This window comes from Vigna unguiculata, chromosome 5, assembly GCF_037176805.1.
Source record: "Vigna unguiculata cultivar grain cowpea cultivar isolate G323 ecotype 2 chromosome 5, ASM3717680v1, whole genome shotgun sequence".
Taxonomy (NCBI): domain Eukaryota; kingdom Viridiplantae; phylum Streptophyta; class Magnoliopsida; order Fabales; family Fabaceae; genus Vigna; species Vigna unguiculata.
In genome coordinates this window covers 20,088,332-20,113,747 of record NC_140796.1, presented here as the reverse complement: position 1 = coordinate 20,113,747, position 25,416 = coordinate 20,088,332, and the positions used below count along the sequence as shown (strand labels likewise).

At 35.2% G+C, this 25,416-nt stretch overlaps 1 protein-coding gene across 1 annotated transcript; it reads right to left on the bottom strand.

Moving 5' to 3' along the window:
- Nucleotides 1-13,347: 13,347 nt before the first annotated feature.
- On the bottom strand, nt 13,348-14,178 carry LOC114185999 (chymotrypsin inhibitor 3-like). Its single transcript, XM_028073991.2, has one exon. The coding sequence runs from the start codon at nt 14,097-14,099 to the stop codon at nt 13,503-13,505; it is 597 nt and encodes a 198-aa protein (XP_027929792.1). The 5' UTR covers nt 14,100-14,178; the 3' UTR covers nt 13,348-13,502.
- Nucleotides 14,179-25,416: the final 11,238 nt, after the last annotated feature.

The window sequence follows — 25,416 nt, the reverse complement described above, 5'->3', positions numbered from 1 at the left end:
AGGGAAAGGGGTGGATCCAACGAAGGTTAGCTAGCTACTATAAGAGGTTCATAGAAAGATTCTCCAAAATAGTGGCACCTCTCATACAGCTTACCTGGAAGGACCAACCTTTCACTTGGACGGATAAGTGTGAAGAAAGATTTCAAGAGCTAAAGCGAAGGTTGACGAGTGCTCCTATATTGGTTATCCTGGATGTGGATAAACCTTTTGAGGTTTATTGTGATGCCTCTCACCTAGGGCTTGGTTGTGTGCTGATGTAAGAGAAGAAGGCAGTGGCGTATGCTTCGAGACAACTTAAGGTGCACGAGCGTAACTACCCCACTCATGACCTAGAGTTGGCAGCTATAGTGTTTGCCTTGAAGATTTGGAGGCACTACCTGTATGGTGCTCAGTTTCGTGTATTAAATGACCACAAGAGCCTCAAGTATTTATTTGATCAGAAGGAACTCAACATGAGATAGAGTAGGTGAATGGAATTCCTGAAGGACTATGTTGCACATCTCATGATCAAGGAGGTGTAGTACCTTGACTATATCTACTGACTTCTTGGACTCAGTCAGAGAGAGACAATTGTTAGATGCCAATTTGAATAGAGTGAGAGAAAAACTTGGGTCAGATGAAGCGAAGGATTTTTCTTGGATAATGACGATATATTGAGATTCCGGGGTAAGGTGTGTATACCGGATGATGTTGAGGTGAAAAGGTTAATCCTTGAGGAAGGACACAAGAGTCGTCTTAGTTTGCATCCTAGCATGACTAAGATGTACCAGGATCTCAAGAAAACCTTCTGGTGGTAGGGTATGAAGAAGGATGTTGCACAGTTTGTATCCGCTTGTTTGACATGTTAAAAGGCGAAGGCGGAACATTAGAGACTCGATGGAATTCTACAGCCGTTGGAAATACCGGTGTGGAAATGGGATAGCATAGCGATGGACTTTGTGACCCATTTGCCACGAACCTTCCGAGGCCATTATACCATCTTGGTCATAATGGACCGACTAACTAACAGTGCTCATTTTTTGGCGATGAACTTGAGGATATCCATGGCCAAAAGTTGGCCTAGTTGTATATTAAGGAAATTGTGAGGCTGCATAGAGTACCTTCGAGCATTGTATCAAACAGGGATCCACGGTTCACTTCTTGGTTTTGGAAGACTTTGTAGAGTGCCTTCGGTAGCAAGCTAACTATGAGTTCAGCCTATCATCCCCAAACCGATGGCCAGTCCGAGAGAACGATTCAGTCGCTTGAGAACTTGTTGAGAACATGTATACTAGATCACTTGGGTGCTTGGGATGAAGTTTTACCTTTGATAGAGTTCACCTACAACAACAACTTTCATGCGAGTATTGGCATGGCACCATATGAGGCTCTATACGGCAAGAAGTGTAGGACCCCTCTATGTTGGTACCAGGATGGGGAAGCGGTATTAGTTGGACCAAAGTTATTAGAGCAGACTACTTAAAAGGTAAGGATGGTGAGGGATAGAATGTAGGTCTCTCAGAGTAGGCAGAAGGTATATACAAACTATAGGAGGAGACCCTTGGAATTCGCAGTTGGAGATCATGTATTCCTGAGGGTGACCCGAACCACTGGTGTGGGAAGGGATCTCTGCTCGAGGAAGCTTTCTCCTAAGTTCCTGAGCCCTTATCAAATTTCGAGGAGGATTAGGCCGGTAGCTTATACTTGGGCATATGAGTGAGAAAGGAATGAAGCTCATGGTCTCAAAAGGTAAAATACCTAACTTGAAGCATGTTGACGTTGGACCTTGTGAACATTGTATCTTTGGAAAGCAGAAAAAGGTTAGCTTCTCCAAAACAAGTAAGTCGTCTAAAGTTGAAAGACTAGCACTAGTGCATACAGATGTTTGGGGGCCAGCTCCAGTGAAATCTCTTGGAGGTTCACAGTATTACGTAACCTTCATTGATGACTCTACAAGAAAGGTATGGGTTTATTTTCTTTAAAATAAATCTGATGTGTTTTCTGTGTTTAAAAGGTGAAAACAAGAGGTTGAGACTCAAACAAGTTTAAAGATTAAATGTTTGAAGTCTGATAATGGTGGAGAATATGACAGTAATCAATTCAAGGAGTTTTGTTCAGAGAATGGGATCAGAATGATCAAGACGGTTCCAGGAACACCAGAACAAAACGGTGTGGCAGAAAGAATGAACAGAACCTTGAATGAAAGGGCAAGATGTATGAGAATCCAGTCAGGATTACCCAAGGTATTTTGGGCAGATGCAATAAGCACAGCAGCCTATCTCATAAACAGAGGACCATCAGTTCCTTTAGGCTATCAGTTACTTGAAGAAGTATGGTCTGGAAATGAGGTAAACCTTTCACATCTGAAAGTTTTTGGTTGTGCTTCATATATTTTGTTGAACTCTAATAGTAGAGATAAATTGGACCCCAAGGCAAAGCGATGCTATTTCATTGGCTATGGATCTGACATGTATGGCTACAGGTTTTGGGATGACCAAAACAAGAAAATTATCAGAAGTAGAAATGTTACTTTTAATGAAAACATGTTCTATAAGGACAGGACTGCAGAATTTGCAAATGCAAATAAAAAGCCAGAGCAGGTATCATTAGAAGAAGTTTCAGAAAGTGATGTAGCCAACAGAAGGCAGAATACAGAAGTAGAGCCTGAGTCAGAGCCTGAGTCAGAGTTTGGGTCAGAACCTGAACAGATAGTAGAGTCAGTAACTCCTGAATTACCGACTAGAAGGTCTAGCAGAACCATTGTAGCACCACAAAGGTACTCCCCTTCATTGCATTACTTGTTGTTGACTGATGCTGGTGAGCCAGAGCATTTTGCTGAGGCTATGAAGGGAGGTGAATCTATTAAGTGGGAGCTAGCAATGGAAGATGAGATAAAGTCTCTTCAGAAGAATAAGACATGGTCTTTAACCAAGCTTCCAGAAGGAAAGAAGGTTTTGCAAAACAGGTGGGTCTATCGGTTAAAAGAAGAACCAGATGGCAGCAAACGATATAAGGCCAGACTCGTAGTGAAAGGGTTCCAACAGAGACAAGGAATTGACTTCACAGAAATTTTCTCTCCTGTTGTCAAGATGACTACCATCAGAGTTATCTTGAGTATAGTAGCTGCAGAAAATCTTCATCTGGAGCAGTTAGATGTGAAAACTGCATTCCTACATGGAGATCTTGAGGAATAAATCTTTATGGCACAACCAAAAGGTTTTGAAGTACAAGGCAAAGAGAATCTTGTATGCAAGCTTCATAAAAGTTTGTATGGGTTGAAACAAGCACCGCGACAATGGTATAAGAAGTTTAATGAGTTTATGAGAAACTCAGGATTTCACAGATGTGAAGAAGATCATTGTTGTTACGTGAAGAAATATGTTGATAGTTATATCATTCTTGCCTTGTATGTTGATGACATGTTGATTGTTGGTGCTAATATGGCAGAAATTGACAGGTTGAAGAAACAATTGTCAGAAAATTTTGAAATGAAGGATCTTGGTCCAGCCAAGCAAATTCTTGGTATGAGAATTTCCAGGGATAGATCTAAAGGTATTCTAAATTTATCTCAGGAAAAATATATAGAAAAGTTGCTTAGCAGGTTCAATGTTGGAAATGCTAAAACCAGGAATACACCTTTGGGAACTCACTTAAAGTTCTCAAAAAGGCAATCTTCTCAGACAGAGAAAGAAGAAAATCACATGTCTAAAGTGCCATATGCATCTGCAGTAGGGAGCTTGATGTATGCTATGGTTTGCACCAGACCTGATATAGCACATGCAGTGGGAGTTGTGAGCAGGTTTCTCTCCAATCCCGGAAAGGAGCATTGGGAAGGAGTGAAGTGGATATTGAGATATTTGAAGGGCACTTCAAAGATGCATTTGTCCTTTAAAAGAAGTAATCTCACTTTACAGGGGTTTTCTGATGCAGATTTGGGAGGTGATTTGGATGGTAGAAAGAGCACAACAGGTTATATTTTTACGTTAGGTGGCACAGCTATCAGTTGGAAGTCCAAACTTCAAGGAAGAGTCTCCCTTTCAACCACTGAAGCTGAATATATAGCTATCTCAGAAACAGCAAAAGAGATGATATGGTTGAAAAATCTTCTAAAAGAATTAGGAAAAGGGCAAGATGAACCTTCATTGTTCAGTGACAGTCAAAGTGCCATTTGTCTTGCTAAAAATCCAATTCTTCACTCCAGATGCAAACACATTGAATTGAAGTATCATTTTATCAGAAACTTGATAAATGATGGAGATTTGATTTTGTTGAAGATTCCAGGTGCAGAGAATCCAGCTGATATGTTGACCAAGACTGTCACAACAACTAAGTTGAGGCTTTGCATTGCCTCAACTGGCCTTCGAGAAAATTGATGATGAAGGCACTACACTAGGTGATAATGTAAATTAAACCCCAAGTGGGAGAATTGTTAGAATTATGGTGCTTGATTTAGTCCCACATCGCTCAGAATAGTGAGATGTGGTTCTCTATTTTACTATATAAGAGACTCTATGTAAAGCTTTAAGACACACCAAAAAAAATACAAATACTTCCTAGTGTAGTCGTGGACGTAGGCATACACATTGTAGCCGAACCACGTTAAATTCTCTGTGTCTATTTTTCTCTCCTTTATTCTTTCCTTTATTGCCTTGTTCCTAACACTTATGAGATTCCTTTGCCCCCTCAATTGGTAAATCTCCACCTGGTGTTCCACATGTCATAGCTGAGGAAGTATGCCTTTGATTTGTCTCATGTGTTAGAAGCCGAGGATGTTGAGATCAGAGAGGATCTCATTATGGAAGTACCACCCATTGCTTTAGAGGATAGCCGAGTAGAGGAACGTCGCGAAAAACAAGTTAGTCTTGTCAAAATTGTAACACCCGTCAGGATATTACAAATTTAAAATAAATACAAATAAATAAAATAAATAAAGCCATAAAGACGTCGCATTTATGAATAAACCTCATTTCCCAAAAACGCGGGAAATTTAAACTTGGTATAAATACACATTTGGTACCCAAACTTTTTCGGAAAGTTCAATTTGGTATCCGAACTTTAGGAATGTTCAATTTGGTATCCTAATTTTCTAAAGAGATTCAATTTGGTCCTCTCCGTTAAGTTGGAGTTAACACCGTGTCCGTACAGGACACATGTCAAGCCATGAAATTTTTATTTTTTTTTATTTTTTTTTCAAAAAAAATAACTTTTTTTTTTTAAAAATTAATTTTTTTTTCAAAAAATTTAAAAACTGCCACATGTCAGCTTATCATCGTGCCACGTGGCAGCTTACAATCATGACACGTGACAGTGTAATAGTTGTTTTCAATTTAGTACCCCAATTTAAATTTTTGGTTCAGTTTAGTACCCCAATTTTTTAAAATCATCCAATTTCGTCATCTTCCATTTGAGACCAAATTAATAAATAAGCTTAATTACAACCTATATATACATGTTACAATAACTTTTTATAATATATACATCAAGTCATTTCACCTAAATACTTAAATTATTTTATTTTTTACATTTTAACCTTTGTAATTTTTTATACATGAAATTTTTTACACTTGTCATGATTAAAATAATTTAAATATTTAGGTGTAGTGATTTGATGTATAAATTCAAAACAATTATTTTAACATGTTTATATAAGTTATAATTAAGCTTATTTACTAATTTGGTCTCAAATAGGAAAGGACGAAATTGGATCATTTTAAAAAATTTGGGTACTAAATTGAACCAAAAAATTAAATTAGGGTACTAAATTGAAAATAACTATTACATTGTCACATGTCATGATTGTAAGCTGCCACGTGGCAGTTTTTAAATTTTTGGAAAAAAAATTAATTTTTTTGAAAAAAAAATTATATTTTTTGAAAAAAAAAATTCATGCCTTGACACGTGTCCTGTACGGACACGGTGTTAACTCTAACTTAACGGAGAGGACCAAATTGAATCTCTTTAGAAAATTGGGGTACCAAATTGAACATTCCTAAAGTTCGGGTACCAAATTGAACTTTCCGAAAAAGTTTGGGTACCAAATGTGTATTTATACCTTTAAACTTTTATAAATTCAATAGATAAAACCAAAATCTATGATTACAAAAGCTGAATAATTAAAAACTGTCTCATAAAATTTTACACTTTATTTCCAAAATATAAATAACATAAAGTCTCCTATGCTATCCCCCGCTCCGTATCTAAGCATCATCAGCACCACTTGCATCAACATCCTCTGCTCACGTGTACTGCGCACACGATCATCGCCAAACACAAGCAAATAGGGTTAGCTTAATAGATAAAACATATAAAATGTCATACACACACAGAGTAGATATATATAAACTACACCAACATCCCAGAGTGTTTCCATTCTTTAAAATCTCATCACCTAGCCACCACTAGATCATTCGTGTTCTACCTCTCTTAGCGACTACTTCAAGGTAATTTGCTGCCAAATCTATCGGCCACAACCAATAGAGCACGTGCGGGAAACCATTGCTACGAATCACACACCATAATGCCAAGTGGAGTTCCTAAATACAACATGAGTTGTATTGTCCCAAGACTAACAAACTCGTCAGCTATCTGCTGAGGATGGCAATCCATCTGGACCCATCTGTACTGGCCACAACCACCACACTCACACCGGCAACACTCGCCAACCCGAGCTCAACTCAAGGGTTCCTCGTGTTCATCCGTCATCCCAAGCTCAACTCGAGGGATGCTACGTGCTTAACCCCTATCCCGAGCTCAACTCTAGGGATACGTTCCGAGCTCAACTCAAGGAACCCAGCAATCTTACCTTTGAAGTAACACTAAAAGCCTTGTAGATCACGCCTAAATAGTCCAACAACTAGGACTTACAGCAGTCAAATCGCCTAGCGGGGGACACATACCGCTAGGCTCTACAGCTTCCAGACCGCCTGGCGGGGGACACGTACCGCTAGGCGCCAAGCGCCTAAGAATCAATCATTATGCAACCACCGCCTGGCGAGACAATCCACACCGCCAGGCGGACCCGTTCCAAGGCTACTGTTTCTGCCGCTATCGCCTGGCGGGACCTTCCCCTCCGCCAGACGTCACCAAGTCCAAGATCCCACTGTTCCCTGCTATCGCCTATCGGTTCCAATATCCCTGCCCGGCACTATACCAGTATTGAGAGCTGTATTGGTCTTTCTGCACTTTAGCCATTTTGAAATCCACTGGCATGCAAGTCTCACTTCTAAAACAAATAGAATTTCCCTTATTGTTCAGTGTGATACTACTGGTTTCACCCTCAAGTGGTTTCTCCATCCCATCATAGCCATGATTGGTTACCTTAAGCTCTCCCTACTCATCTCATATATAATTCTTGCACCTATTACCAACTTATGACTAAATATCTCCATTCATTGGTAGTAACCTATTTAATCCATTCTTACCGTACCACAGCCATGTCATACCCTATAATCTAATATGTTATTGGTTCCTTATGCGCATTTTGCTAATTTCGCTAATTCAACCCTCAACTCTGCTAGCTCAACTTGGGTGAAACATGTGCTAACCTATGTCAAGTATTTCAGCCCCAACCTAATTAAGATCACAGATTTCCCATCACATATTTGTTCTCATTCTCTTCCCTTTCCATGTTACTCATCAACTCTCAAGTTAATACCAAAAAGGTTATTTTCACTATTCGTTCCACGTTGTCCTCCATCAAGGTTACCATAGTATTCAAATCAGACCCAACATGCCCCAAATATTCCAAGAGTGTTACTGATCTCACGCTATCGCCTAGCGGCACTCTATAAACCGCCAGGCGGCACACCAGTTTTGGGAAACATACCAGATTCTGTTGCACCAGCTACCCTATTCCCGCACCCTTCTCTTTCTTACATATATTTTAGTCTGATCGCCCTCCGTTTCAACCAGGAACCTAACAACAATGGTACATTGATCAACTCTAACCATTTTCAACTTAAATTACAGTTCAATTTCACAATACTTATCCAAATTTTACAATTTTCCCAATCTGTTAACCCTAACATTCCATTTGCATTGTTCCATCAATTTTCTACAGTAATTATACTAATTTCAACGAATCACTAGGTCAGATCATCCTTTAAGAACTAACCCGTGATTTTTCCCTGATCAGAATCATGCCAAAATGTGCAGAACCAATTGAATCACAAACTCACGTCGCCTGGCGGTTCAACAAATACCGTCAGGCCCTTCATCCAGAAAAACCCATAATTGTTACAAGCTTTGAGTCGCCTGGCGGTAAAGGGCTTCACTACCAGGCACTGCATCCAGGAACATAAAAAACACATGCAAAATGATGAGCCGCCTAGCGGCTATGTATAGCCCGCCAAGCGGTTTCTAGAAAATTTCCAGAATTTAGCAGAATCACAGAACAGATAAAGATCATTCATAATTTACGTATAATTATCATTCAATTCATATCAAAGCATCAAATTAACGTAGGGAACTCCCCTAACCTGGTTTCCTTTGCCAAACTTTAAAATCTCAAGCTCTTCCCTTGACCACCAATGACCACCCTTGATTCTCCTCAACTAGCCTCAATAGTTCACTCACTACCCTCTACTCACTCTTGATTTTTGTCTCTATTTTCTAAGGAATTTGAGTTTTTCCAAGACCTGAACCCACAACTAAGCAAATGCCAAGTCAATGTCAAACCATCATGCCAATTCATGTTTCATGCTAATCAACATAATTCAGATATTATGTCATATGAACCTACTCAATCGTATTATTAAAAACAATAATAATTAAATAACACATAAACGGCATACACAGGACTTGAACCCAAGTCCTCTCACACATACAAAGTACTTTCAACCATTTGAGCTAATACTTTTCCACGTCATACCAATCAGAAATTAATGCCATAAATGATCTTCCCACTAGTATTTATTAATTATTTATTTATTTAATTAATTAATTAAATTCCACGAGTCTTACAAAAATCATCTAGGACCGGAGGACAGGTGACTCTACCTGGGAGTTAGAGGAGGATATGAGGAACTCACATCCACATCTATTTTCCTGGTAAGTCTTTATTTTCGAGGTCAAAAATTTTTTTTCTTGAGGAGAAGGTAAGGCCCACTTATTATTTCTGCCCAATGTCTAAGGGTTGCCCCAAATCAGTTGGGCCTAGGGCTGGCACATAGGGTGTACAAGGACCCTAAGGCAACCAAACCTCTTTCACTTTTGCCATTCTTGCAAAATAGTACCTTGCTTACTCTCTTTTTCTCTCCCCAGAGCTCTACTAGGGTTTGGAGTTCAATCAGATTCAAGTTTAGCTCGACCTCGTTCTGCTCACCTCTTAAATCTGCTCCGGGAACCTTCATGCTCATTCGCCTAAGTGTCAGAATCGTTTGGATAGCTCTTTCCAGGTAAGGGAAGTTAGGGTCTTTAATAGTTTTCGTGAATCTACCTATTTTCAGTCTTATATCATGTTTGTATGGATTATATGTTGTTGTGAACATGTGAAATGCCTAGTTATGTTGTGTGGATATGTATGTATGGTTGTTGCAGGGAGAACAGTGGCGAGATATGATGTTCTCGCCTGAGCGAGCCTGTCTCGCCTAGGCGAGACTAGCAGAAACAGACCCAGGTTCGAACTCGAAGTCTCGCTCAAGTAGAGAGCTCTTGTTTTGAGCGAGGTACTATCTCGCTCAAGCGAGAGGGGCTCGCCTAAGCGATAACGCGTGGGAGTTTGAGGCACATCGCTACAGTTGTGGCCCAAGCGAGGAACCTCACCTTTGGGTAAAAGGTCGCCTCGCTCAGGCAATGAGGGTTCGCCTAAGCGAGAACTCGCGAATCTCGTAGGGCTCTCTGTTGATAGTCTCGCATAAGCGAGCACCTTTAGCTTGAGCGAAAGACCTTTTTCACCTGAGCGAGGGTTCGTAGCTTGAGCGAGACTGGCACGAAAATTGCTCTAAGGTTATTCTTTTCATGTTTTTGGTTGATGATTGTGAGCTTGGTTTGAATTACCTTATTTAAAGTATGATGTATATGTATATACATGTAAGGTCTGATTGTATGGATTGGAGTAATGAGTTTTGGCATGATCTTGGCATGTAATGAGTATGGAATGGTTGGAGATAAAAATGACATGCAATTGGTATGAGCATGAATATGTATTGATGAATATAACATGTTGTTGGTATGTTTAGGGCGTAATTCCACGATAGTTTCGTGGTGGTGCCTCATTAGTTATGGCGTAATTCCATGAGCCTCTAGGTGAGACCTCATGATGGTGCCTCAATTGGTCGGGACGTAATTCCATGACCCCTGTTAGTGGGAGTTCATGGTGGTGCCCCATTTATATAATTTAGTAAGGATTCAAGGTAAGGATTGTTTCCTGACAGTCTAAAAAGTTAGTTAGCCTCACATAGAGCGTACTGACTCGAGTGGTGAGAGTAGCAAGAGGACTAAAATAATTTAAGTGCTAACCTTGTATGTGGGGGAAAGAAACACTATAACAATTAGCTCTGTAGAGTAGCAAAGGCCACCACAAGTGCAAGCATCCGTTGAATCCGACTAATTATATGTATCCGAATGAGTCGTGTCTGAGGTCTTAGTGTATTGTTTGCAAGTCATAACATGATTGGTCGACATGTGCATCTTGGACTATAGAATTGTATGTAATTGTATGATAAATCATATTCTGCTCTAGCTTACCCTTTGCTTGTTTGATTATTATGTGTGTGGTATTCTCTTTTTGGGATGATCATCAATTTATTGATGTGAGCATATGCGAGAAATCCTCATGGTCAACAGGGAAATGGTGATTCCGCTGCATAATTGTGAGTTGGATTCCGCTGTCATGTCTTCCTTTAGGTTTGTGGCCCATGTACTACTTTATCCTGGCCCTGTATTTTTAATACATTAGATCCTTACTCTGTTTTTTATTGGCATCATGGTGTGATTTGTTTCTTTTCTTTTAAAGTACCTTGGATACTTGTAGGAGTAACGTTTATACTCCAGGACCGTGCTTACTATATTATTCTATGGGACACTTCCTTTAATTAGGGATTATTAATTAGATGGGGTGTTACAATTTTAGAAATTAAAATGATTTAATTTTTGTTGATTAATGATCACAAGAAAATATTTATTGTTTCCTAAAAAAATTATAGTCTCAATTTAGAGAATGATTAAATTCAAAACAATATTAGGTTTAAAAAAATTATTTTAGTCTAAAAATATAATTAAACTTAAATAAACAATTACTTAAAAATATGGTAATTTTTAGTTTAAAAAAGATGGTAAAATTAAAAAAAAAAAATTGTTTCCACCAAATTAGAAAATCTACTGTATTAATTGCATCGGTTATAATATTATAAAAAAGAAATAGTAATATGTAAGAAAAAATTTGTTTTGTGTTGATCAAAAATATCCATATCAATGGCTTTAGAGATAAGGATAAAAATAACCACTACCAGTTATTTAGATGATTTGAAGGATGAAAAATTATAATAAATCTTAGGAACTAATTGTGTTTTTTTCTACTAATTTTTAAATTAAGTATATGTGTAATACTATATATGATTTTCTAGTGCTGAGATTTACAATATTAAAACTAGGAAAGATATAGTGATTTCATTTATGAATGTAATATGACAAGTTCTATATACCAATTGGTTTAAGATGAATATTGATGGTGCAACTAAGGATTATCCTAGTTTGACTTCATGTGTTGGTATTTGTAGAGGAAGTCGTGGTGAATATGTGAATAATTTTTTAACTTTTTTAGCAGTACATACTTCTATTTATCTTGAGTTTATGGAGATCATTTATGCTTAGAGCATGCTTGGAGGTAGAGGCGGATCTCTTTAGGGGCAGGGAGGGATTCTCGCCCCCCTCCCAAATTTTGAATTTTTTTTGAATTATATATATATATATATATATATATATATATATATATATATATATATATATATATATATATATATAATATAAAAATATATTTGAAATTTATTAAATTTTTTAAACCGTAGGCAATATAAATTAGTTCTAATAAAAAATAAATTGTGTATGTTTTTTATTTGTTTTATTTAAACACAACATTTAATGTAAATACATAATAAAACATAAAATTAAATATAATAGAAAATAAAAATATTAAGGTTTAATTTTTCTTTTGGTCCTTGTTTTTATTCAAAACACCAACAAAGCAAATCATTCATATTAAGAGTCTCAATTTTAATGAAAAGATAATTGATCTGTTTTGAGAAATTTAACGAAATTTATCGTAAAAGATCGAATTATATTAATTTTTCAAAAATCGGGACCAAATTGAGACTAAAAAAATTGGAGGACCAACTTAACATTTTAAACGAAAACATGAATAAAAAGAGTAATTAAACCAAATATTTATAACATAATTTTTATTTTCCTTTTCATTGTCTTTTAGGTTTTTCACAAATTTTAATAATCTCACTCTCATATGTCTTCTTTTTGTTTGTAAAGAAAAATAAAGTTAGACATAAATTCATTATATTTCTCATTTATCCTCTATCTTTCCCGTCTCGTCTTGATAATGAAAACATTTTTTTTTATCTCATGATCTCTTTGTATATTCATTTTTTATGAATATAGAAAAAATAATAATGTATTGTGTTTTTTCATAATCGATTTTTAATTATGACTTGACTATAATATATTTTTCTTTTAATATTTTATTAGATTATGATCAATTAATTTTTAGTATTATTTACAAAAAAGGTATATTGATAAAGAATGAAAGAATAAATTAATTGTTTAAGAGGAAATTATTGACTAAAACCAGATAGATTCTACCTTTTCACACATTTTGAAGCATTATACTAATGATAAAAAATGTTTAGTTAGAGAAGTCATTTTTTGAAATATTATACTAATGATCGAATCTAATGATCTCAAAATTATATTACTTTGGCCCCTTTGCACTTTTGGTCAAGATCCGCCACTGGTTGGAGGGAGGGCTTTCAGAGGCTTTGTTTGGAGAGTGATTCTTCTTTAACCTGTTATGATTGTTTGGACCAACAAGTGGTTCTTGGAAATTTAAAGGGAAATGACGTAGGTGCTTGCATTTTTGTAAGCATATGCAATTCAAAGTTTCTCATGTTTTTCGTAATAATTAACTAATTTAACTTTGATTCATATGGACAATATATGACTTAATGCTTTATTTTCATGTATTCATTTAAAATTTTTTCATTATTGATATAATTTATTTATATTTTGTTAAATGCAATTTTTATCATAAATTTTGTATGATTTTTGATATTATGTATTATTTTTATTTTTTTTTCTTTTTAATAAATTTTTATGTAATAATAAATGATGGATGAATTTTGAAATATCTGTGAAACTTAAATGTCAAAGTTTACCGCGATTCGTAAATGACTTTATTCGAAAAGAAACCGAATAAATAAGCTTTGGATTATTTATTTAGGGTTGGGGTAGTTTATTACATCCAAAGCATATCGTAGACACGTATCTCACAAGGAGAAAGTGTTTTCATGGATAGTGTTTCACTTGGATGCAGCAGAAGGAAGTTCCCTAAGATAAAACAAAAATGGAGTTTGCTGATTAATGGCCAAAATCCTGTTCCCCGCTTCATCATTAACAACCCCAACATCACTGCAGGTGCCGCCATTTGAACAGAACGAAAACTTATAGATATTGTTTGGGGAAGCTTTGTGAATAGTAAAGAAACCTCGGAGTGAATTTGGGTAGCCAACTTTAACGACGGTTCCTTCAGGCTGATCCGGAACAGCGATCCACTCATTACTCTCAACAGAGTTACCGAGTTGAACATATTCGTAGCTAATGGACACTCTGCCTTCAGGAAGAAAAGCGGTTCGGATCATGGATCGAATAATCCATGGCTGCCCTGGATCGGTGTCGAATGGAGATTGAACAACAGAGAGAGGGGATTTTTCGTCTCCAGTTCTGGCTCGTTTAATTCCACCGCCGCCGGCTCCAAAAAAGATTGGCGTTATATAGAATCGGCCACCATTTGTAACGATGTTACCATTTCCGTCAGTGACAGGTTGAGCAGTGGTTGAAGGAAGGTAGAAGGTTAGGGCAGAGAGAAGGAAGAGAGCAAAGAGCGTTGCACTCCTCATTTCTTTGGCTGGCTATGAAACAGATTATGGTTTTTCTCTTCTTTGTTGAGTTCGGTTGTGTGAATAAGCGTACATGCGAGAACACATTTATAGAGCTTCGTCCTGCTGATAAGGTGAACTCTTTTGTGGATGGAAATGAATAAAATATCCTACAACTTTTAAACATGTGTGAAAAAGATGAAAGAAGGACAATACTATGTAGATTTAGATATATGTTTCGATTTATTTTAAAATTAGTTTCTCAAAACTTTGATTCGATAAACAAAATATATAGTTTCTCTTTCTATGTCTATCAAATTTTCTTTATATTTTTCAATTTTTATAAAATGACAAATTTTTTATTTTATTCTCTAAAAATAACGTTTTAGTTATTTAAAATAAATAAATAAAATTTATTTTAAACCTTTATATATATTTTATTGGTTGAAATCATATAAATTTTTTCTTTAGGTACTTTTTTAAGATTTTTTTTGTCAATCATAACTCATTTATTCATATTAAGGATATTAATCTATTATATTCTAATTTTTTGGTAACAAAATCTGATGACAAAATTTATGGTTAAAGGTTTTTTATACTTGGTTATTATCAACAGGAAAAACACTAATACAAATTTGCATGCATATTAACGAAATTGTGATCGTGTAACTTATCCACAAATTATTCCAACAATAACTGGATTTCACCATGCGTGTGTTACCTGTGAAATAGTATGGGTAGCTTAATGACAATTTTTTTGTGTATAGTATATGTACAAACCGGCCTAATCATAGTTAAGTTTTGAACTCATGTTTACTTTTTTACTAGCAAGTCTGATTCTTGCACTAAAATATAAATTAAGAATATTTGTCTTTAACATTTTTTATTTTAAATTGGATTATTAAGTTCTTAGTCCTTAAATTATAAGGTGATTAATTTATTTGTGTCATTCCCTAACTGAATGAGATATATTTAAGAATGTTAAGAAAATTCATTCTTACATGTATCCGCATATAAAACACGCAACTGATAGAAAATGGATAATTAAAATGGATATCTACATGTAACGGATACTAGTATTTTTTATACCCGCATTTTAACGGAGTGGGTACGAATATCATAGTATTCATACATGTGGATACCTGTACCCATTATACTCTAATTTAAATTATTTTTTTAAAATGATTAAAACATTAACACATTTTTGAATGTGTTATTTTTTATCAATTGGTTTTAAAAAATCTCTATTTATTTTTAAACTATCATTCAACATTATTTAAATGGGTTATTTGCCCTTTGTTTGAAATTTATAAATATTATGCATTGTATTTTTATTTGAATTTATGGTTAAAATTTGTTGTTAAATATTAAATTTTTTTTTTGTAAATACTCGCAAGTACTCGTGGATATCCATAGATATTAAAAAAATATGCGGATACCTGCATAATGGATACCCGCATGGATATGGTATGGGAAAAATATTTATCCAGCGAGTAAGGTACGCGAGAGCTACTACCCGTACCCTACTGACCCCGTTGACATCCCTATATGTATTTATAGGATTTTTTCGACTCTGAGGAAATTAGTTATAAAATTTGGAATATCAATAATAATAAAAATGTACCATGTATGTAAAATTAATAAGTAAATAAAAGTTACTCATACAATTATGATAAAAAAAAATTACAGTATGATTGATAATGAGTTAGAAAATAGAAAATAATTAGATAAAATATATCAAAATCGTATTCTACATAATGAAAATAAACAACAAATAAAAATATTAAAAAATTAACAAATGTTTAGAAACACATTGAGAGACTATTTAAAGAAATCGCACAATGAAAAACAATTGTATAATTATGGGTATGATAAGATGAAAAATACCTTAGTGGTATGTTTGGATGAGGCAATTCAAAAGGGTGATTCATTTATTTGGAAAATTTGAAATTCTTTGTAATGAAATGCTTTGTTTTGATAGAGAAATTAAAAAACATTTAAAATACATGCATTTTTTTTGAAGTATTTCAATTAGCTAAAATAGAAGAAATTCAAATACCCTAAAAAAAGGTGGAATTTGAAATTCTTCTCACTCAACCTCACACTTTGACTCAATCTCAAACTGACCAGGCAAACCCGAAAACCATGACAGGCTAGGCTGGCCATACGATCCAGACAGATCGAACCGACCTAACGACACAAATGGTTCGAGCAGGTCCAACAACCCAGACGGGTCAGGCAAGCCCGATGACCCAAACGAACCGGGTGACCTGATGACACATACGGGTCAGGCGAGCTAGACAACTCAAATAGGTCGGTCAAGCCCGACAACCCACATTGTCCGGGCGGGACCGACGACCAAGATGTGTCAAGCTGGCCCCATGACACAAACAGACCAGGCTGGCCCGACGACATAATGGGTCGATGGGCCCGATGACCCAAATCGGACTAATAACCTAGACGAGTCAGGTGGGCTTGAAGACAGAAACAAATTGAACTTACCTAACAACCAAGACAAGCCCAATGACACAAATGGGCCCAATGACCCAGATGGGTCGAGTGGGTTGGACGACCTAGTAGGACCAAGCTAGGCCAATGACCTAAGCAGGCAAGTTGGGTCGGGTAGTGTTGGGCCAGATTGACGAACTTGACGAACACGACCAGTAGATATTGGTCGTCAAGCTTGTATAGATCATCGGGTCAACCCAACCTATTTGGGTTTTTTGGCCGGCTTGACCCGGTTAGGTCGTCAGGTTAGACCAATTCGGTTGGGTATTCGGGTCAGCCCGACCCATCTGGGTCGTCGAGCCCGTTTCCAAATTTATCATGAACTCAAAACATAATTAAGCCTAAAATAAATATTGTAAAAATTAATTTTTATCTCACAAGAAAATCAATTGTTTTTTCCAAACAAGAAATTGAAATGTAATGTATTTTAATTTCTTTATCCAAACAAGTTATTTAGTAAATGAAGGGGGATTTAATTGCAAGCAATTTAAATACAAAGCATTTCAATTTCCGAGCATTGTTGAAATGCTCCATCCAAACACAAGGTAGAGATCTAAGAAAACATTTCAAATATCAACATATATACTCAATGGTTGAGAAATAACACATATTGTTTTAACCAAACAAAAGAGTTATTCAAATGAAACAAAAACTAATAATAATAAGTAAATACTTTTTTTTATATTAACTAGTAAACGAAAGGTTTGTGCTATTAAATATACAATAAATAAAAATATTAAAAAACAATAGAAATATTAAAATGTGAAACATAAAAAAAATTTAATTGACATACATCTTTTTAACATAATTACATAAAGGTTATGATAAGATGAAAAATATAATGGAGATGCGAATGAGTTTCATGACAAACCAAATAATTAGAAGAAATAAAAAATAGTATGTATATATATATATATATATATATATATATATATATGGTTACTTAATTAATTGTGAATATTTTAATAATTTAAACGGGGACGGGTATTATGGCGGGGATATGTACATCCCCATACCCATCCCCATACCCAATTGAAAAAGCCAAGGATTCCCCATACCCATACCTAGTCAATGCGGGGATTCTCCATCAAAACGAGGACATGTTAGGGCAATACCCATGGATGCGGGTTTATTTACCATCTCTAGTTCCAAAGTCATCAAATAATTGTAGTTTTCTAGTATTGATGTCATTCCGAAACTTATTCGATAAGTTACGCTTATTTCGCCTAATGACTTCCAATCTGTATCATTCCATTACTTGATCAAACTTTGTTCAACTATATAGGCACACATTAGATATTTAAAGATATGCAATATGTTAGAGTAAAAACATTTTACACTAGGAGTGACTCAAGAATTTAGAAGGCAAAAACCAAACTTAAGAATGTGACCTTTTATTTAAACTAGTATAAAATAAAGCTAATAATAAAGGAGAGGAGAAAAGGAAGAATAAATATCGAGAGAATGGGGAGCAACATTTTTTGCATCTGATAGGAAGAGTCCTATTCATAGATAAAACATGGTAACCCATAAAATATACAAATCAAATAATTAATACAAAATATTTACATAAAGAGTAATGAATCATATGAGTATCAATCATATCAATCAAATGAGTAACTGTTTCAAATCAATAGACGACCATTAATTCATAATACTCCCCCTTGGGTGACGTCCATTGATAAGAGAATGTGCCTCGTTAAAACCTTACGAGGAAAAATCTTTTGGGATAAAAACCTAGTGAAGGAAAAAGAGTACATAATTCTATATAACATTATTCTTTTTATGGTTTGCAATTTGACAAAATCCATTTATGGTCTGAAACAAACATCTCATCAATGGTACCGCAAATTTTATCAAGTGATTATCTCATTTGGTTTCGAGATGAATGTTGTTGATGATTGTGTGTATCGCAAATTCAGTTGGAGAATGTTCAATTTAGTGTCAATCTATGCCCAAAAGAAATTTGGAAATTCAGGACATGGAGCTGTATAAAGTTTTATGTATGTACAAGTATGTACGCATATGGTTATAGCATACATAGTTGGGGATTAGGTAGATATTTAAGTAGTATCATTTAGAAAGAAGCCAAAATAGTTAAGAGGTATTTACAGAGAACAAGAGATTATATGCTCACATATAAGGAGTAAAATAAATTAGAGATCATTGGGTATTTTGATTCAGATTGTGCCACATGCTATGAGGCATCAAATAAGGGATATGACTAAGTAATTTTGTCACAAGGCTGCGCATTATGAAGTAATGAAAGACCACTTAAGTTATATTGTGACTAAATCGGTTGTATTGTATTATAACAATAATAAGGTATAAAGTGGATAATTTTTTAATAGAACTATAAGGGACGAACTCCATCATGAAAAATCCTCTCACTAAGTACTTCCAAACATGGTCTTTCAGGAGCATATTGCTCATATGGTTGTGTTTTTGTTTGAGGAATCTTTGGTTTAGTGGGATTCAATCACTTTTATGTGTTTTTGTGTTATATGTTTGATTTTATGCATGCATGCAATTTCTTTGGACATACTTTGGATATTATTCAGAAATTACACTTTGTATATTAAGGTTTATGTTGATATCATTGAGATAAAGTAAGGACAACTTGAAAATAAACGTGTTCATATCACTTTCACGTCAGAAACCAAACTTATCTATTGTTCCCAAGTACGCTTTCGCTTTCAATTCTTTGAAGTATTAGGAACTATATATTTATCTAAGAGTTTATTGTATTTATGTTTCATAAACCAACAAATCTCACTTGGTAGATAGTTAGTTAGAGATTTTATGCAAGGTAAAACCACAACCTATCTTTGATCATATATGAAGTTATGGTTTTCACTATCGATACCTTTAATACAAATATCACATTTTCACTACTCTATCCCAACAAGCAATAATATCCCACTTCACTTTGATCCATTGTATGTATGATATGGATAACTTGTAATTGACAACCTCAATTATGAAACATGCTACCTATTATGATATTCCTATCTCAAATTACTACATGCTTGGTTGATTTAAAGCTTCAAAAATACTTTTATTTCAAAAGCAATAAATCTTTCCTTTTTCATTCATGAATTGAAATTCACAAAAGCATTTTTTTAACTTGAAACTAAACATTCACCACGTATAAAACTTTTTGCAGAATGCAATTAATTTAATTGATACTTCAATATTGCCTGAGTGGATCAATTGTAATGGCATCTATAGTCTGCCATGCCCTCCTATAGAGCTTGGGGGTTGTGTTAATAGCCACCTTCAACTGAGACATATTTTCCCCTCCAATTGGATCAAAGAGATGGAAGTAAAGGCACAAGAAATTGTTTGCAACTATGACTTTCCTGAAACTTTAGATAAAAGCTCAAGCTATGCATTGTGTTTTGACACGGATCACGATAGTAAGAGATACAAGCAATTGCAAGAAGCAGCTTTAAGCGAAGATTCAAATGATAATTACTTTTGTTTTGTCTGATAGTGTTCGACATAAGTGGTGATAAGTTTGAGCATTTTCAGAAACATTGGGGAAAATGTCATCCTATAGTGGTCCAAGATGTTCTCCAAAGTACATCCAATCTTAGCTAGGATCCACTGATCATGTTCTGTACTTATCTTGAGCAAAATATTACGAGATATGAGAATAATTAAAATGTACTTGAATCTTGTTTGGCTTCGTGGGATGTAAGTATACCAACTAATTGTATATTGTATGTGTCATAGTTCTTTTAAATAATTTTCTCAACTAATACTGCTATTTATCTAAAAAGAGTTATAACTATCTTACAATAATATTTATTCAATTCAACACATTTTTATGTTGTGGAGTGAAAATTTGTGTATAGTTATTATTGATGCCATTGAACCAAGTTGTAGTTACTGAAAGTGTATTATTATTGACAGGTTGAAATAAATCTTAGAATCGTATCGACATGACAAAATCATTTGACGTTGTAGCAGAGCATGGGACATGTAGTGTGAGAGTTATGTATTCGCAAAAACTTAGAATGAAAAGTAGAAGCACAAAAGAAAGAGAAGAGAAGAAAAATGTATATTTAACAATACTTTTGTGTACAAAGAGAAAGAGCAAGGTGCGTATATAAAGGTTAAAGGGGGATATTTGTGTGTATATTACATGTTGGGTTACTCATGCAATGACCCATACGCACGTGAGTAGAAAACATAAAAATAGGAGGTTTAAGCAGAAGCACACTAAACAACATTTGTAACTTTGCGATCCTCTTTCTGAAGCTTGATCCCATTATTCTAACATTCCCCCTCAAGTTGGGAGTGAATGTGGAGTTTTCCTAGCTTGCTACGTATGAAATGGAAGATAGCCGGAGCAAGGGCTTTACTAAGAATGTTCACGTGTTGTTCCTTCGTGCTGATGGGCAAAAGCTTGAGGATCCCCTACTGAACCTTCTCTCTAACAACGTGGCAATCTATCTCAATGTGTTTCATTCGGTCATGTGAGGCTAAACGATTATCATAGAAAAGGAGCCTTTGTTATGCATGTTGAGCATGAAGGTCTTCGAGCAGGTGAAGCAACCATTGTAGTATGGTAGAACGTATCTAAGAAAGCCAATCCCTCCATTTGTGTGTAATGTAACATCCCGGTCGAATATTACGAATTTAAATAAAATAAAATAAAAATAATAATTAAACATCATTTATTATACTGTCTTTTCCCAAAATGTGGGAAAATTAAAAACTTTATTACATCGGAAAATAACTCAAATCCAAACTATAAAATTCAAAATACAATAACCAAGTCTGGTAACATAAAAGTTTACAAAATTATTCAAAACCATAAATAATAGAAACTCTAATAAAGCTTTTCCCCAGTCTAGCCCCGCTCTAGCTCTATGCTTCACCAGTATCACCTGCAACATCATCTGCACATTTGTAACGCAATACACGATCATCGCCAAACACAAGCAGATAGGGTTAGCTAATAGTAACATATAATAATTCAAATTTACATAAACAAACACTCATCAAAGGAACTCTATCCTTTGATACAAAGACACATGTCCATGACCATGTTATCCATGATCTATGTCTTTAGATGAATTCCTCAAGATACTCTTGCTGCCACACCTACAAGACACAACTTGTAGAACACGTGCGAGAAACCTGCTACGGACCACACTCCGTAACGCCGGGTGGAGTTTCTAATACGAACATAGTTACAAACGTCCCAAGACTACCAAACTCGTTGGCTACTACCGAGGAGGGCAATCTTTTGGACCCGTCCCACAACTCACACACTCTCACCGGCAAAACTCGCCAATCCAAGCCACAACTCAAGAGATGGCATTCCGAGCCACAACTCAAGGAATGCCACGTGTTTAACCCCTATCTCGAGCCACGACTCAAGGGATACCACAACAAACTCCATCCTTAATGTGATAGTTGGGTCCATGGTCGAGTATTGGTATGGTGTGCTTGGAATAGTAGTTTCAATAGCGTAATGAGACTTAAACTTTTACACGACTTGTGGCTTGTTTCTTTGGATGTGCGTGGTTTATGAGGCTTTGGGTGATACATTAAAGATGGACTTTATTATGGTACCCCTTGAGTTGTGGCTCGGGATAGAGGGTAAACACGTATCATTCCTTGAGTTGTGGCTCGGGATGGCGGATGGACATGAGCATTCCTTGAGTTGTGGCTCATATTGGCGAGTGTTGCTGGTGTGAGTGTGCGAGTTGTGGCTCATACAGATAGGTCCATAAAGATTGCCCTTTTCGGCGTTAGCCGGTGAGTTTGGTAGTCTTGGGACAAATACGAACTATGTTTCGCATTGGAAACTTCACCTAGCGTTACAGAGTCCGTAGTAGGTTTCCCCCACGTGTTCTACAAGTTATGGCTTGTAGGTGTAGGCAAAAAAGGGTATCTTGAAGTTATCATCTAAAGACGTAGAACATGGATAACATGGTGGTGGCTATGTGATATGGAATCAAAGCATAGAGTTCCTTTGATGAGTGTATGAATATATATATATATATATATATATATATATATATATATATATATATATATATTTGAATTGTATATATTTTGATACTGTTAGCTCACCCTATCTGCTTGTGTTTGGCGATGATCGTGTAATGCGTTACACGGGAGAAGATGATGTTGTAGGTGGTGCTGGTGAGGCATAGAGCTGGAGTGGGGATGCTTGGGGATTTGATTTTATTGTTTTCTTGATTTACTTTGAAACTCGAATTTTGATTTCACAGCTTTGGAAATGTAAACACTTGAAGTCAAATTATATTTATTATGAATGATGATTAAGAAGGATTTTAATTTCTCGCGTTTGGTGAAAGACATTTAAATAAATGTGACTATTATTTCTTTTATTTTATATTATTTAAAATTAGTAATATCTTACCGGGATGTTTCACCCGTGGCTTCCTCGAAGGTGGCAAGTTCTCTTTTATTGTCAGGGGAGGAAATAAGATGTTTAAATTGAGCAAAAAGATTAAAATACGAGAATATAAGACTCTATAGGATGTTTGATTGTCTTTGGGGTGTTAGAATAGACATGATAATCTTTTATGTACGACAAAAGCCTTCTAGTTCTAGAAACATGATCCCAAGATGTTTTATTACCACTATTCTCACTTTGAACACTATCATTATGGCTCACGGTTTCATGGTAAGAATTCTTAGTCCCCTCATATGTGGCATTGGGAAAAGACTCAAAACCAGGCAACAAAGGTTCATTTTTACATAGTAAAACATTAAGATCGGGCCTTCTTTTACATAATCTTTCTAAAAGATAGTCATTTTTCAACAAAGGGCGTATGTGTGATATTCACAAGATAAATGGCATATTCTAGAGCATAGCACCAAAACGCAGAGGGAACACATGACCTAAAAAGGAGAGCACAATGTTGATGTTTGTGTTCAACTAACCCATTTTGTTCTGTCATGAGAACTTAAAGTCGATCTGATCTTTTATAGCATCCTCATGGGCTTTCACTAGCGGACTTACTTTGTTGCATCAAACTATCGAGTCCCCATATCACATTCCCCTTTTTTTCTAATGGACTTAATTGTATATTGTGTGAAAAAAGCTTTTTGGATTTTATTTTTTAAGTAATATGTTACATGTTACTTGTGCCTTTTATATATCTCTTGGTTTTATGTGCGAATGATGGTTCTCTTATGTGCGATTATCCTTGTGCTAAAGCATGCGCTAAATCAAAGATGTATGGGCCATAACTGTCATATTCCATAAGATTTAGCTAAAAACTCTCATGAAGAGGATTCTTTAATGCTTCTGTGTATTCGTAAACCAATTTTTGCCTTGTTCTTTTTCGTTGGAGGTAGATATAAACTTTTCGAGAAGGCATTTTGCTCTTGGGTTCAAGCATACACAACCATCATGGTCACTTGGGACACGTAGCAAAAAGCTTTGCATTGAAACAACAACCCTCTTTAGTTGCACAATCATTCGAAAAGCAAAGCTAAGAAGAGAAAAAGATTTGAGAAGAAAATTGGGGTGTAAGAAAAGAGAAAAGTTGAGAGCGTGGCAGAACGCAAACCATGAAAGTGGCTGATACAATACAAGTTTTGACAAAACAACGTGACAAATGATCACTATGGATGGATCCAAAGGAGATAGCAATCCTAAATATCGTGTCATAACAATGGGGTTTCCTATATACTATGAAGGTCTACGGTTGAGCTCAATTTTGTTGCCTAAATTTCTAACGTTCACTTCAAGCTAGATGCTAGAATGTATACTATTAATTAATTTTCTAGTTTGTTTTTATGTATAAACTCTTTGTGGCTTGATATTGGTCGACTACTTGGGCCATATTGGGTTAAATGCTTGATTTGATATCAACTACTACGTTTTTTTTCTATATAAGTGTTCATTTATAGTGCTTTGTTTACTATCTTTAATTTTTTATTTTATTATAAGTGTTTACTATCTTTGAAAGAAAATACTTGCCTAGCCAATGCATGCATATGTTTTTGAATCACATTTGCTTAGATTTTTGAATCACATTCCCATGCCAATTGTTTTTTTGCATATGTAACAATAAAATAAGAAGGAATGAATGAAAAATTAAATAAATTATAAAAAGAAATAATCAAACCAATACATGGCGCTTTCTTGAGAAAACTCAATCTATTGAAGTTTTTTTGAAGAATACATAGACATCGTTTATGTCTCCAAGTGTTGTCTAAAAAAGCACTAATAGAGAGCACTTTCTGTGGAAAGTGTGAAAATACATAAAAAATGCTTGTTATGCCAAGCACTATCTATAAGAAGTCATTAGATTAACATTTTTTTACAAACGCTTTCTATTAATAGATACCACTCCAATAGATAATGCTTTAAAAGCGCTATCTATTAGAAAAAGAATTTATTAAGCATTTTGGCCTAGATTTTCTTTATTTTCATTTAAATGTCGTATATAATATCTTTTTCTGATTTAGCTTTATTATTTTACCTTTACTGGGTTTTCTCTAAAATATCCATTAACTTTTGTCTTATAGTTCCATGCCTTTTAAAGTTACCATAAGTAAGTACTATTTGTTCATATTTCACTTCAGGATATGATTGCATGATTTGATATTCTTGAAGAGTTTATCATATTCTTTTACATTATTCGTATAATGTGCATGTGTGCTTGAACCCATAAACATTTTTGTAAACTTTGTAGTGTTTTTCAATGGAAAGACATATTACACTAGTGCATTTTTGGCTTTCTAACTCGGTCTTTATGCCTCGGTTGTAGAGCAAATGAAGCATATAAGCATGCCTTTTATGCCTCAGTCTTCATAATACCCGAGGCAC